This window comes from Ceratotherium simum, chromosome 23, assembly GCF_057802395.1.
Source record: "Ceratotherium simum simum isolate JZ-2026a chromosome 23, ASM5780239v1, whole genome shotgun sequence".
Lineage (NCBI taxonomy): Eukaryota > Metazoa > Chordata > Mammalia > Perissodactyla > Rhinocerotidae > Ceratotherium > Ceratotherium simum.
In genome coordinates this window covers 47,715,536-47,729,278 of record NC_141922.1, presented here as the reverse complement: position 1 = coordinate 47,729,278, position 13,743 = coordinate 47,715,536, and the positions used below count along the sequence as shown (strand labels likewise).

The following is a 13,743-nucleotide window of genomic DNA, read 5'->3' as shown; positions in this document are numbered from 1 at the left end:
CCAAATTTGATTAAGTTCTTAAGGTTAGTAGTTATTTCTTTGTTTTCCTTTTTAATTTGGTCTCTCCATAGGTACCAATAAAACAGTTGTTTATAATGAGAGCTCTCTAAAAATTTTTCCAACTTAGAAGTTTTTCCAATTTAAATGATCCATCATCTGGCCATTGATGAGTAGGATCATAACAGTCACTCAAACCAATAAGCCTTTTATGGCTTAACCATGGACGTAAAAGGTGTCCTCAAAAGAGAGTGCAAAAGAAGCAGCCCTCCTAAGATCCAGAAAGTTCCCTCCCCAAAACAGTCTAAGAAAGCAAAGGTCTTCATTGCACAGGTGGAAAGGCTAACAAGCAACAAAGGTTGAGATGACAAAGGACCCTTATGGACTGGGACTCCTTATAACAAACTCCCCTGAGAGCTGTTACAGCCAGACAAAGAAAATGCATCTCAGAACCCAGTCTACTCCACTGGCCACCAAGATGCATGCTGGCACTTGAATCCTCTGGATGGTGGAGACCAAAGAGGTCACAAAGCCAAGCTCTCAAGGAATAGAACAAGACAAAAGAAAAAACCTCATCTTATATGCACATTAACAGCTTTTGCTAAGTCTTGGGTCTCTTGGAGTCAAACTAATACCTAAGGGGGATATGCTGTGAGGTTGGGGATTGTGTATTTTACAGAGTACCTCATTGCATAGAAATTTTCTTGAGGTTGGTGGGGGGTCTGTGTCATCTACCCTTTTCCATGACCATCTTATCCTATCACAGAAGTCTTCTTGTGGTGACAAGTGCCCTAATGGCTCTTAAATGCTCAACTCGTGCCCACCAATTTTGCCACCAGTTTGGCTTCCAAGATGCCCTTTAGCAACAGCTTTTATCTCATGTGCATGTTAAGCCACAGCAAAGTTTACTGTGGGGCCAGCCTGGACACCAGGCTTGAGATGCCTGAGTTTTGCCCTATGCTTTTTCCTTTTTATGACAAATGACACAAAAGAGAGAGATAAATAAAAATAGTGACCATCTCTGAGAAGAAAAGGATCAATAAACAAAAGAGTACTCAAACCAAATTTCCCAGAGACACTGAGTCCAAGAAGTTAACTTCACAAATATTTTCTCCTGCTAATCTAAATTTAGAAAATAAAAAATTCACCACTCTCACTTCCATTGGGCCCCACAGGCAGAGCTCTGGGAGACTGACGTGGTAAGAACTCTTATCTCCTGCCAGCTCTTCCCAAGGGTCCAGGATCTCTCAGCTGCAGAGTTGTCCTGGAGTGAGCAGCGTCCAGCCAGTTAAGTTTTCTCCTGTCCTCGTTACCAAACTGTGGGGGAGGAATAATATTCCTCTACCCTCTAGGTTCTTCTGGCAGGTCTAAGAATTAAATTGACATGTGATAGACTAATAGGAGAAAATCAAACAAATTTAATAACATGTATACATGAGAGAAACCCAGGAAAGCTGAGTAACTTGCCAAAATGGCTGAAGCCACTACCTTAAATACCATCTTCAGCTAAAGACAAAGGAAGATGTTGTGGGTAGTGATTTGGGACTTCAAAGGGGAGGAAGGCAATTTACGTGGAGATGGAAAAGCAAAGGTTTGGTAAACAAATGTTTGCTGGGCCATCTGTAGACAATGAGAGAGAACTTTGACAAAAAATGGGTCTTACTAGGTGCCTTCCTGTCTACCACACCTAGAGATAGCTATGGTGAGAGCTTCTTTCTGGGGCAGGTCTTCTATCTTAAATTCTTTCAGGGAGTTAACGGGAAGGTCAAAGTTTCTTTCTGAGTCTTTCATTCTTAAAAATAATCAAGCCAGAGGGACACATTTTGGGGTGGCAAATTCTGATCCCCCACAACCTCAAATTGCAAAGTGTAAGACTTGACTTTACAGAATGAGAACAGATAAGCCTATATAATGGGATCATGGGTTAGCCTCCCTTCCAGAAGACATTTATGAGGCTAATTAATAATTGCAAAGCACTTTGAAAATCTGAAACCTCATAATCATCTAAAATGTGTAAATTAGATGAAGTAGTCAAACACCAAAGGTACATAAGAGCTAATAAGCTAAAGAAAGATGTATCTATCAGTTGTTTTATCTTAATAACATTTCACAATGGCCTTCTTAGTACCACACCAGGTGGCCTATAATAATTCTGCAAAACCTAATTTATTTGTGAAATCACAGACTTTTAGAACATCAAGTGTCAAAAAATTGACAACTTCAATTAATTAATTAATTAATTTTTTGTGAGGAAGATCAGCCCTGAGCTAACATCCGTGCCAATCCTCCTCTTTTTGCTGAGGAAGACTGGCCCTGGGCTAACATCCATGCCCATCTTCCTCTACTTTATATGGGACCAGGACCTCCCACCTAAAGTAAGCTGGACTCTCCCTTTCAGGTAGGCCTTCCTGCTATTCTTCAGTAGTGAGAGGGAAACCAGTCAAAGGGTTTCTCAGTCACTTTATTCCTTCTCCAAGACAATGCTAAGCAACCCTCTGGCCATTTCTGGAAGATGTTCTTTATTACCCCAGGAATCTGGGCCCACGGCTGATATAATTATGTGGCTCTAGCGCTGGGCATTGAAGGCTTTGCTCACTGAGGGGTTTGTTGCTGTTGGAGAAACATAATTAAAAACAAGATCTCCTGCCACCCCAGAAAGCCTCTCTACAAAGACAGAAGAGAAAGGAAAAAGTTTTGGTATTAAATAAGCATAAACCAGAATTACAGGCAATCTGCTAAAGAGATTGCAAAGACAGAAAGAAATCTCACCCTTTTATATAGCCAGGCAGATACAACCCATTCCATGTATGTTCTCAAGATAAACAATAACTAGTCCTCAAGTAAGTGGATTTGACAGCACCATTTGTCACACATAGTTTATCCTAAATTCACGTGGTAATTGGAGTGATCATCTGTGTTAGCTAATTGCCTTTATCCAAAGGAAAAATAAACTTCTCATATCTTTATGATAGGAGGTAGTTTTGCAAGTTGGAGCCAGTTACCTCTCTGAAGTTAGGCTCCGACTCCCCCACAGAAAATAGGAGACGGGGTGCTATCTTCCTTCACGATTACATTTCAGAGAGATGCCTCCAGGTCCTAGAGAAAGACATTCCTGGGTTAGAAAGCTGGCAATGGATTTATTTAGTCTTAAAAAAAAAGATTTACATACATTTCAAAGAGAAAAAATTTACAATGATAAGTTTTCTAAAGTAAATGCTCTAAAAAAAGGGAGGGAGGGAGTCTCTTCCCTTATTTTCAACAGGGACAATTGTCTCTTATTTTTAATTTATATCTCTTACATTACCAAACTGAGTTGGACTGATCACCCTCTTCAACCTCTTCCGCTGGGGCAGAAACCGTGAGCCACAATTTCATACAAACACAACTTTGTAAACTTATTTTGGACACTGCATGTTAGGTTTTTGTAAAACTCTCTGATAAATAAATGAAAAGCAATAGGATATATTGGAGTATAAGAGGAAGCCATTTGGGTTAAAACTAATTCAAGCTGACCTTGTTTTTCCAAAAGGGCCTGATGTAGCCTGTTGAGCATGCATTGTATATCTGCTTTAAATATTTACTATGTCCCAAAGACAAGACTGATGCCCTTAAAGATAGGGATGTAACTTCCTCCCATATTGGCATTTGTTTAAGGATAAGCATCTCTTCTTGGAAACTAAGGATTAATTACTGACCTGCTGTGCTCACCTTGTGACCACTGACCTGCTGTGTTCTCCCATCTGTTGTACCAGCAAAGTGGCAAGTGTAAAAGGGACATTCCTGTCATATGTGATGTATGCTCTTTGTTCCAAGACAGTATGTAACCACTCTGTACACCCCACTTCTTTGATTATGGATTATTTGCATCAACATCTCTAACAATAAAATATTAAACAGCACTAAGCGTAATTTCTAGACAACAATGCATGAGCTAGCTAGGTATTTTGTAGGTTTCCCCCTTTTTTCCTCCTTGGGGTAGTTTATCTTCTGGGTAATAATCTTGTTGAACTTTCTTAATAGCTATAGCCTGTAGTTTCATGAGAAAAGAAAAAATCATTATATATTGATGTCATGGGGTCACCCCTAACTCTGGGCTAACAACTGTTCATTGCCTATGAGCATAATAGTGAGTGTTTACTGGCTGTTTTGTATGTGCCAGGCTCTGTCCTAAGTGCTTTAAAATTATTATTTCATTTAAACCTCAGTAGAGCCTTAAGAGGTTGGCACTCTTAATATCTGCCCTTCATAGGTAAGGAAATCAAGCAGAAAAAGTTCATAACTTGCTAAACATTATGCATCTAGTGAGACATGTAGCTCAGCCTGAATCTGGGCATCTGACTCCCAAGTCTACACCCCACCAGCAAAGAGAATAATATAGTGGCTGAGAGCATGGGCCCTGGAGCCAGACAGAGTTGGGTTCAGATTCCATCACTGTTATTTATTAGCTGGGCAGTTTGCCTAACTGCTCTGTGCCTCAGTTTCCCAAATGGGGATAATAATAGTATCAACCTCACGAGTGCTTGTGAGGACTAGTGAAATGTGTACATAGGGTGCTGAACACAGTCTGATACACAGAAAAAAGTTGAGAAATATTAGCTTTCATGAATAATATATCCTCAAGCATTGAGGTCAGACCCCATGGCTCCTGCCTCATTGAAATAACTCGTTGCATTTGGAATGGCCTCTTTCTTTCATGCCCCCAATCTATTTCTTAATAGCTTCTATTAACGCTCCAAGTTCTCTAATTTATATTTATGGTACTGCCTTCAGAAGATGGCAACAGTCTCAGTGCTTATTCATTTATTCAACAAGTATTTGTTGAGGGCTCACCATGTACCAGGCATCTGCCAGATATTGGGGATAGAAGGATAGTAAATAAAAAAGTCACTCACTCCCCCCACTTCCTCTCTAATATATATAAACAAGAGACGCAACTGCAAGTGTAATAAGAGCTACAAAAGGGAAATACAGTGCTCTATGAAAATGTATAGCACGGGCAGAGGTGGATTTACCTGAAGCTAATCAATTTCAGGACCCCTCGCTTGCACAACCCTTTCAAAGACCCAGAGCCATTTATTTTTCAGTAAAATTTGCAAAAGTAAGATATCTTAACATTAGTGGTTAAGATAACTATTTTCCTCCCTACCTCTACTTGTCAAACCTCCTCTCACGTTGGATGATGTTGGAGTGACCACTGGAAGTTTTGGGATTTGCCAAGAGGAAGTTGAATTGGGGATAAGTTTGACTTGGATTAACTGAGAAATATTTTAGGGTTTTTGTCACTTCACCATAGAGTTAAGTCAACATTAGTTGTCCTGCTATAGGACTATCTTCCAGAAATATACTTTCCCCCCACCCTGGGACATGTATGTGCAGGGCCAGAGGTGGTATGGAGACATAGATGTGTCCCATGGTGCCCAGCCCTGGAAGTATATGGAGATTGAAGGAGACGCAAAGTTTGAAATGTCTGAAGTGTATGGAGCCAGAAGCTAGTATCAGTTGTGTAAAATTGTAAGCAGAGGTTACGGTTTCATGGATGCATAGTCAAATGGAAGTTCTCGTCTGTCAGGGATATTCAACAGTGCAGTATTTACTATTATGACGCACCATCCTTGTGTGTGTGTGTGATGGGAATCACACACAATAGAATTTATCAGAAATTCTGTCTTTGCTGGATACAAATGTGTAGCAGTCCCACAAACAGCAAATCATGTGAATGGGAGAGGTCACATGATTTAGCACCTGAACTCTCTACTTTCTCTATAGATAGTGTGCTCACAAAATCTTTGATATATAAGGAGGTGATCAAAGAGAATGCAGCCAAAAATTGTAGGGGAAAAGTAAAAATGGAGATATGGTAAGCATTGACTTAAACATATTACCTTATTTCTCTGGATTGTGTGAAATTTGTGGTATTGTGAATTTTATGACATTTGCATTTCTTATGATTTCTTCTTAATTCTAAATTAATATCCATTTTTGCACTGAATTTTGTATTCTTTTTCTTAAAGAGGGCTCCCCAAAGTATATAAGCTTCAGATACTATTAAACTTGAATACACTTCTAGTAGAGAGACCTAAACTAGTTCAGAAGTCAAGGTAACTTTCTCTGAGAAAATAACATTGAAGCTGACTCCTGATGATGGGGGCCAGAGACAGCCACACTAAGGTGGTAGCACATGTGTGTGCATGTGGGATGGGAGGTGGGAAGAGGAAGGTGTGAGGAGCTGCCATTGCTGGGGTACAGGAGTCTGCCAGATGCAAAAGTGGAACCATGAGGTGGGATGGCAGAAGTCATGGTATGTTTTTAGGACCTTTGATTTCAAGAAAAACTAAAAATTAAAAAAACAAATTTAACATATCCATTTCTTTCTATGTCACGTTCAAGGCAGGTACAGTGGGTGTAAATTTTCAACCACATATTTAGGAGTGAAAGTAACATCATTTAATTTTATTTAAGTCCCATTTCTAGCTCCCATCTATCCATCCACAATTGTGGGAAATTCAACCTTAGTCATCTTTAGAGCCCTGCCTTTCTCTTTCCCTCTCAGGATCATGAGAAGGGCCCTAGGCCTTACACAGGCATTTGGGGAGGCCTCTTTGGTTTTCAGTTCATGGTAGCTATATTTTCTCCAGCTGGCTTGTTCCTTTGAAGCCCTAGTTTCTGCAAAGGTGTACCAAGCTTGGGCACCAACAGTTAAGCTGAGTACCCAATGTCTAGCCTGCCTAAATGTATTATACAGCTATTCCCCTCTGACTGGCGGTAGAGTGTGGGTCTACCTAAAACGTCTGCAACCTCCTTTCCTTCCCATGTATAGCATAGTGGTTGTGGGAGGCTGAATTCTAAGATGACCCCTGCCCCATGATCACCACCTGGTATTCACACCTTGTATAATCCCCTCCCCTTGAGTATGAATGGGACCTGTGACTTAATTCTAGCCAATAGAATATGGCAAAGGTGAAGGGATTTTGTAGATGTAATTGAGGTCCCAAGTCAGTCGATTTTTAGTTAATCAAAAGGTTGTTAGTGCCGTCAAGTTGATTCCAACTCCTAACAACTCTGTGTATAGCAGAGCAGAACTCTGCCTGGTCTTTTTTGCAGTGTTGCTGCCATTCATATGGTTTTCATGGCCAACTTTTCAGAAGTGGGTGACCAGGTTCTTCTTCCTAGTCTGTCTTAGTCTGGAAGCTCTGCTGAAACCTGTCTACTATGGGTGACCCTGCTGGTATTTGAAATACCGATGGCATAGCTTTTAGTATCACAGCAGCATGAAGCCACCACAGTATGACAACTGACAGACAGGTGGTGTGGTTCCCTGACTGGGAAACAAACCCAGGCTATGATGGTGAGAACGCTTAATCTTAACGGCTAGATCACCATAATTAAAAGGAGATTAAGATTATTCTGGGTGGGCCTCACTTAAACGAGGGACTGGGTCCTCCCTGAGGTGAGAGATTCTCCTTGCTGGCTTGATGAAATAAGCAGTGACACTGAGGAAGCCCACATAGAAAGGAATTGCAAGCGACCTCTAGAAGCGGGGGGTGGCCTCCAGTCAACAGCCAGCAGATGCTGGGGCCCTCAGTCATATGAGCACAAAGAAATGAATTTTGAGTTGAAAGCAGATTCTTCTTCAGTTGAGCCTCCAGATGAAAACACAGCCCAGTGGACAATTTGATTGCAGTCTTATGAGAGCCTCAGCAGAGGACCTGGGTAAGCCATACTTGGACTCTTGACCTATAGAAACTATGACATAATAAGTGTATGTTGTTTTAAAACACTAATGTTGTAACTTATCTGTGGAAACAAGATGGACTTCCACCCAAAGTTTGGTTTGGATGTCAAGACTGATGTAGCCACCCACACACATACACATACACCAAGAGAATATGAAAGGTTTATTATTTATATAATGAGCCTTTTTGGGAAGATAAATCAGGCCTCCCAAGCTGGTCTGAAAATAGTTTGAGAGAGTAAGTGTTATGGGCTGAATTGTGTCCCCCCCAAATTAATTTGTTGACGTCCTAACCCCAATACCTCAGAATTTGATCATATTTGGAGATAGGATCTTAAGAGGTAAGTAAGGTAAAATGAGGTCATTAGGTGGGCCCTATTCCAATATGACTAGTGTCCTTATAAGAAGGGGAAATTTGGACACAAAAATGTACAGAGTAAAGTCAGAGGAAAAAGATGCCATCTACAAGCCAAGGAGAGAGGCCTCAGAAGAAGCCAATTCTGCCAACATCTTGATCTCAGGCTTCTAGCTTCCAGAAGTGAGAAAAATTAAATTTCTATTGTTTAAGTCACCCACTGAAAGTATGGCACTTTGCTATGGCAGCCATGGAACATTAATATGAAAAGGAAGAAAAGAGTGGCTTGGGTTTTTATTGTGGTTAGGGGCTGAGGCTGGAATGAGGGTATCCATGTGTGAGAAGGAGCTTGGCTGCCTGTGCCAAAGGAGGGAGTATCTGGGCTTTCTTATCACCTTGCCCAGATCTGGGACATGAGACACAAGGGAAAGAGAGGGGTGAGGCTTAAAAGTTATCAGCAGTCAAATATCAAAACATGGAGTCAGACTTTTGCCACAGTTAACTTGGTGGTAATTTGTGGTGCAGCAGTAGACAACAACGGCAGTGATACAGAGCTAGACGGCTACAGTCCCACCCCAGCTCCGCTGCTTGTGGGCTGTGCAGTCTGAGGCAAGTTCCTCAGCTGCTCTGTTATACACCTCTCTGTGAAATAGGGAAAGGAATCATATACACCTTACAGAGTTATGAGAATTAAACAAGTGAAGTTGACAATGGGGCATCTCACTGTTATATCCCTTAGGCCTTATCACTTCAGGGCACCATCTACCTTCAACTGCCAGTGTCTGCATCTCCTTTCTTGAGATCTTTCTCTGAAGCCATGATGCCAAGCCCACAGGCCAGAAGGGTTGAGGAATCAACACCCACCCCCAGCAGCCCTCAGCCACTGACAAGGGACTGGTGTGTAAATACCCCAGTTCCCTCATCCCTCAGATGAGATTTCTCTGAGGCAATGTGTGTTAGTCCATTCAGGATGCTATAACAAAATACCATAGACTGAGCAGCTCATAAATAGAAACTTATTGCTCACAGTTGTGGAAATTGGAAGTCCAAGATCAGGGTGCCAGCATGGTTGAGTTCTGGTGAGAGCTCTCTTCCAGGTTGCAGACTGCTGACTTCTTTTTCTGTGTGTATTTGGACAGTTCTTTTTCTTTTTTCTTTTTTATTGCAGTAACATTGGTTTACAGCATTATATAAATTTCAGGTGTACATCATTATATTTCAATTCCTGTATAGATTACGTCATGTTCACTACCCAAAGACCAATTACAATCTATCACCACACACACACACACACACACACACACACACACACACACACACACACGTGCCTGATCATCCCTTTTGTCCTCATCCCTCTCCCTTCCCCCTCTGGTAACCACCAATCCAATCTCTGTCTGTATGTGTTTGTTTGTTGTTGCTTTTATCTTCTGCTTATGAGTGAGATTACAGGGTATTTGACCTTCTCCCTCTGACTTATTTCACTTAACATAATACCCTCAAGGTCCATCCATGTTGTCACAAATGGTGAGATTTCATCATTTCTTATAGCTGAGTAGTATTCCATTGTGTATATATACCACATCTTTATCCATTTGTCCCTTAATGGGCACCTAGGTTGCTTCCCAGTCTTGGCTATTGTGAATAATATTGTAACGAACACGGGGGTGCACGTATCTTTACGCATTTGCGTTTTCATGCTCTTTGCAGTAAACACCCAGCAGTCTGACTCCTTGTTGTATCCTCACAAGGAGTGGAAGGGGTAAGCTAGCTCTCTGGGGTCTTTTTCACAAGGGCTCTAGTCTCCATCATGAGGGCTCTACCCTCATAACCTAATCACCTCCCAAAGGCCCCACCTCCTAATACTAGGATTTCAACATGTGAATGGTGGGGGGACACAAATTCCAACTTCTCCCAGAGATTCCCCTGAGGCACTGGCTCTTGCATAGCTGGCTGGTTAACTTACCCTGTATTGCCTGCCTCCCTTCCCTACTGTTGTTTCCCAAAGTTGCCAAATGAGTCATTTGCACGGGATCCTTATCCCAGGATCTGCTCTGAGGGAACCCAACCTGAGACAAGGAGTTAATACTGTAAGAGCACTGTCAATGCCCTCCAGCCAAAGATCACCAGGGACACACCTATGGTTGAACCAGTCAGGTTTACTATTTTTTGCAGGGAGGGAGGACACACATCATGGGAAACCATGGAGTGTCTCAGTAAAAGGGTGTTAGAAAGAAACTATGATAGGATTTGGATTTTGGTTGGATGATTTGGGAGATTATCTAAGGAAGTGGGGATTCACTCTAGATCGGATGCTGTCAGAAAGCACCGGCAATTCTATGAAGGGGGACCTCAGTAAATCTTATCTATAGTGAGGGGAGACTAGAATGAGGTTAGAGTTGTAATTGATAAATAGTCACTCATTTTGGCCAAGAGACGGGTTGTTAGGTATTTTTGGAGTGACACCGTGTATTTGCTTTTGTCTGTGCTCAGACAAAATTATGACGTTGACTTGCTTTGTCTCACCTCAAGATCTCTGACCTTGTCTGAGGTTGGTATTCTGTGAGATGGTTTATGTCTAATAGGAGATTAGCATGGTCTGCCTGTGAGTGCCAGGAAAGGTTCTGAATGTCAAGGGTTGATTATTTTTTCTTTCTCAGCATTTAGAAGATGCCATGCGCTTAGTAAACCTTCTCTGTCACTTAGCATCAGCCTGAGTTTGGGGTTTCACATACATCCTCATTTAATCTTCACAATAATCCTGAGTTAGGTATGAATATTCACATTTTAGAAGTGAAGAAAGAAATGTGATCTGAGCTTATGCAGCGTGTCAACAGGTACCTTAAACTAAGATGGAGAATGATTAACTAAAGGTCTGCATTTGCTCTTAATTTATGTATTATTAACCCCTCAGAGAGAGAAAGCAAAAGCAGGACGCTCAGAGCTGCATTGCCTCTTGGCGTTAAGGGGCGGCTGTATGTTCCGCAAAGAGTCAAAGCCAACGGAAGCTGCTGCTTTTCTTAGATTTCAGCAGCTTTGCCTTAGGAAAAGTGAGGCCTTGTTTTAAATCCAACATATTATTATTGTGATGATGTGTGACTCAGCGCCACACCAACCACGAACTTACACGTGCACTTAAGGAATAAACATAAATTACTGTAAAGGCGCTAGCACTCGGTGGGCAGTGTGCATGTGGCGCGTGTTTCTGCCATCTGCAACCCTTTTCTGGCGCACTGCTTTGTTCACCCCCACAAGGACGTCGAAACCGCCATTCCTCGCCCTACACAACTCCCCGGGACTGCAGAGGCACAGAGAGAAGGCAAAAGCGTCGGAGAGGCAGAGCCCGGCAGCGCCCTGGGACTCCGACCTGCTGTCACTGGGCGCGGGTGTTCCGGCCCCGCCTCCGCCCGGCCCGGAGCTCGGCCATCCCGGCGCGCCCCCTGCACTCGGCGGGTTTCCGGGCTAAGGTCTGGAGGCTCGCCATGGCGCTGCGAGGCCCGGTTTTCTTTGTTCGGGGCTTCGCTCCTCGGCGGGTAAGGCGGCTCTGGAGGGGCCCAGGGCTTGGCTTGCCCCTGCGAGCAGCCCGCCCGTGCCCGCTTCTGGGGCGGCGGCCGGGGGAGCGCAGAGCAAAGCCCGGGGGGCCCGGGGTGCGGGGAGGAGCGCACAGCGAGGACTCGGAGTTCCAGGGCACGGGGAGCGACGACAGGGGTCCCTTGGAGAGAGGAGAGAGGACAAGAGGTGCTGGCTGGGGCGCAAGGAGAGAGGACAGGGAGACCCTAGGTGCAGGAGAGAGGCCCTGGGTCCTGGGGCGCAAGGCAACGCGGGGGAGTAGGAACCGAGGCACTGGGGTTAAGAAGGGGAAAAGTGTGTGTGTGTGTGTGTGTGTGTGTGTAAAGTTTTACATTCCTGGAAGTTTCAAAGTTGTGTGTAAATGGGTAGAAAAAGAGAAGGGTACTTCTTTTTGGGGAGTGAGAGAGAGTGGGGCCGGTAGGGAGCATTGGCCTTATCTGCAGTCCTTTTTTTAATGAAGAAAATTCACTCATGTATGTTGTGCAATTAAACATTAACACAAACATATTCACATAAAAAGAAAAGAAAATAAGAAAGAAACCCCAGCTGTTTAGACTCCACTTCCTAGATGTAATGCCAGTAGGGACGAATCAGGGGCTGGCTTCCACCTCTGTCTCCCCGTATACTTTTGTTCCGTCAACATCTCTCCACTGAACCCATAATGCAAGTAAATTTTGCAAGTGAAGAGGGGAAGAAAGAAAAGAAAGATAAAAAGAAGCAATATTATCCAAGACAACCTCTTCCTCCAACTAAATTTAAAAATCTTAATAAATTAAACTAAACCAAAAAGCGGGTTTCCTTAGCCAAGTGGAAAAACTAATCTGCCCACTGTGAAAAAACTTTTTTCAGTTCGATAAGAATGGGCAGCCATGGTGTTCTTTTTTGAAAAATGTGGACAAATTCCAAATGTGAACACAAGGAAATGGTCTAGTGAGCCAAGTAAGGGAACTTCCTTTTAGAAAGTGAGGTTAGTTCAAGGCTAGGGTTTTTGTTGATACTATTTTCTTTTCCTGTAAAGATTTAGGTTATAGGTCTTTGTAAAAGAAGTGTATATTTTCTCATCCCTTCTCGAAGAACTTTCTCATTTGAATCCTGCAACAGCTCTGTCAGGCAGAAAAGTCTTCAGAAATTTTTTTTAACACAAATCATTACAATTGTGGGGCCGGCCCTGTGGCTTGGTGGTTAAGTGCGCGCGCTGCGATGCTGGTGGCCCGGGTTCGGATCCCGGGTGCGCATCGAGGCACCACTTCTCCGTTCATCCTGAGGCCGAGTCCCACGTACAGCAACTGGAAGGACGTGCAGCTACGACACACAACTATCCACTGGGGCTTTGGGGGGAAAAATAAAATAAATAAAATCTTTAAAAAAAAAAAAAAAAATCATTACAATTGTGGTAAAAAGGTCCACAGAGCCTATCCCAGCTCTTATACTATTAGACGATACAGTTTGAGAGGGAGAAAGGGAACTCATTTAAAAATTAATTGTCTGACAATTTTGCATTCCTTTGCTTAAGAAAAATGGAAGTTTTGAGGATCAGAGTTTGGAGGCAAGAGAGGCCCTAGTTAATGTGGTCTGTTGCCTTCCTGGCAGATGCAGGCTTGAGTTTGAATTCCTGGCAGAAGAGAAGTCTGCACATCTGTGAAGTGGGAGGTTGTTCCAGGGAACAGCATGTTTTTGTGTGCAAATACAAGTTGTTACAATTAAAACCCCTAATTGGAATATTTTTGTTACCAAGAACGAAGAGAAATGTTTCATTTGTCATACATCCTATTTATGAAGTGCTGTATTAAACTGTGCTGTTACTTACTAGGTTCAACACAACAAACGTTTATTCAGAACTGGTTCTGTGCCTGGCCCGAGTGCCTGGCACTGGGGATGCAAATATTAAAAAATAGGAACACTGCTCTCAAGTTGCTCTCAGTTCTACTGGGAATGAGACCTTTGTGTGACCCACTGGGAGCAGGGGCGAGAGTGGAGGCAAATGGTCAAACCTGGTAATCCTCTCTCCCAGTGAGAGGCCATGGCAGCCTCAACTGGGGAATGGCAGTGTATGCAGAGAGACTTGAAGTCGATGGTATTTAGGAGGTAAATT

At 42.9% G+C, this 13,743-nt stretch overlaps 1 protein-coding gene across 1 annotated transcript in view; it reads left to right on the top strand.

The window, feature by feature from the left end:
• The first annotated feature begins 11,288 nt into the window (after positions 1-11,288).
• DECR1 (2,4-dienoyl-CoA reductase 1) overlaps positions 11,289-13,743 on the top strand; it is a 51,141-nt gene continuing 48,686 nt past the window's right edge. The window contains exon 1 of the mRNA XM_014788043.2: positions 11,289-11,614. Within this exon, the coding sequence (XP_014643529.1) occupies positions 11,564-11,614 (51 nt within the window). The 5' untranslated portion in view covers positions 11,289-11,563. The remainder of the gene's footprint in view (positions 11,615-13,743) is intronic.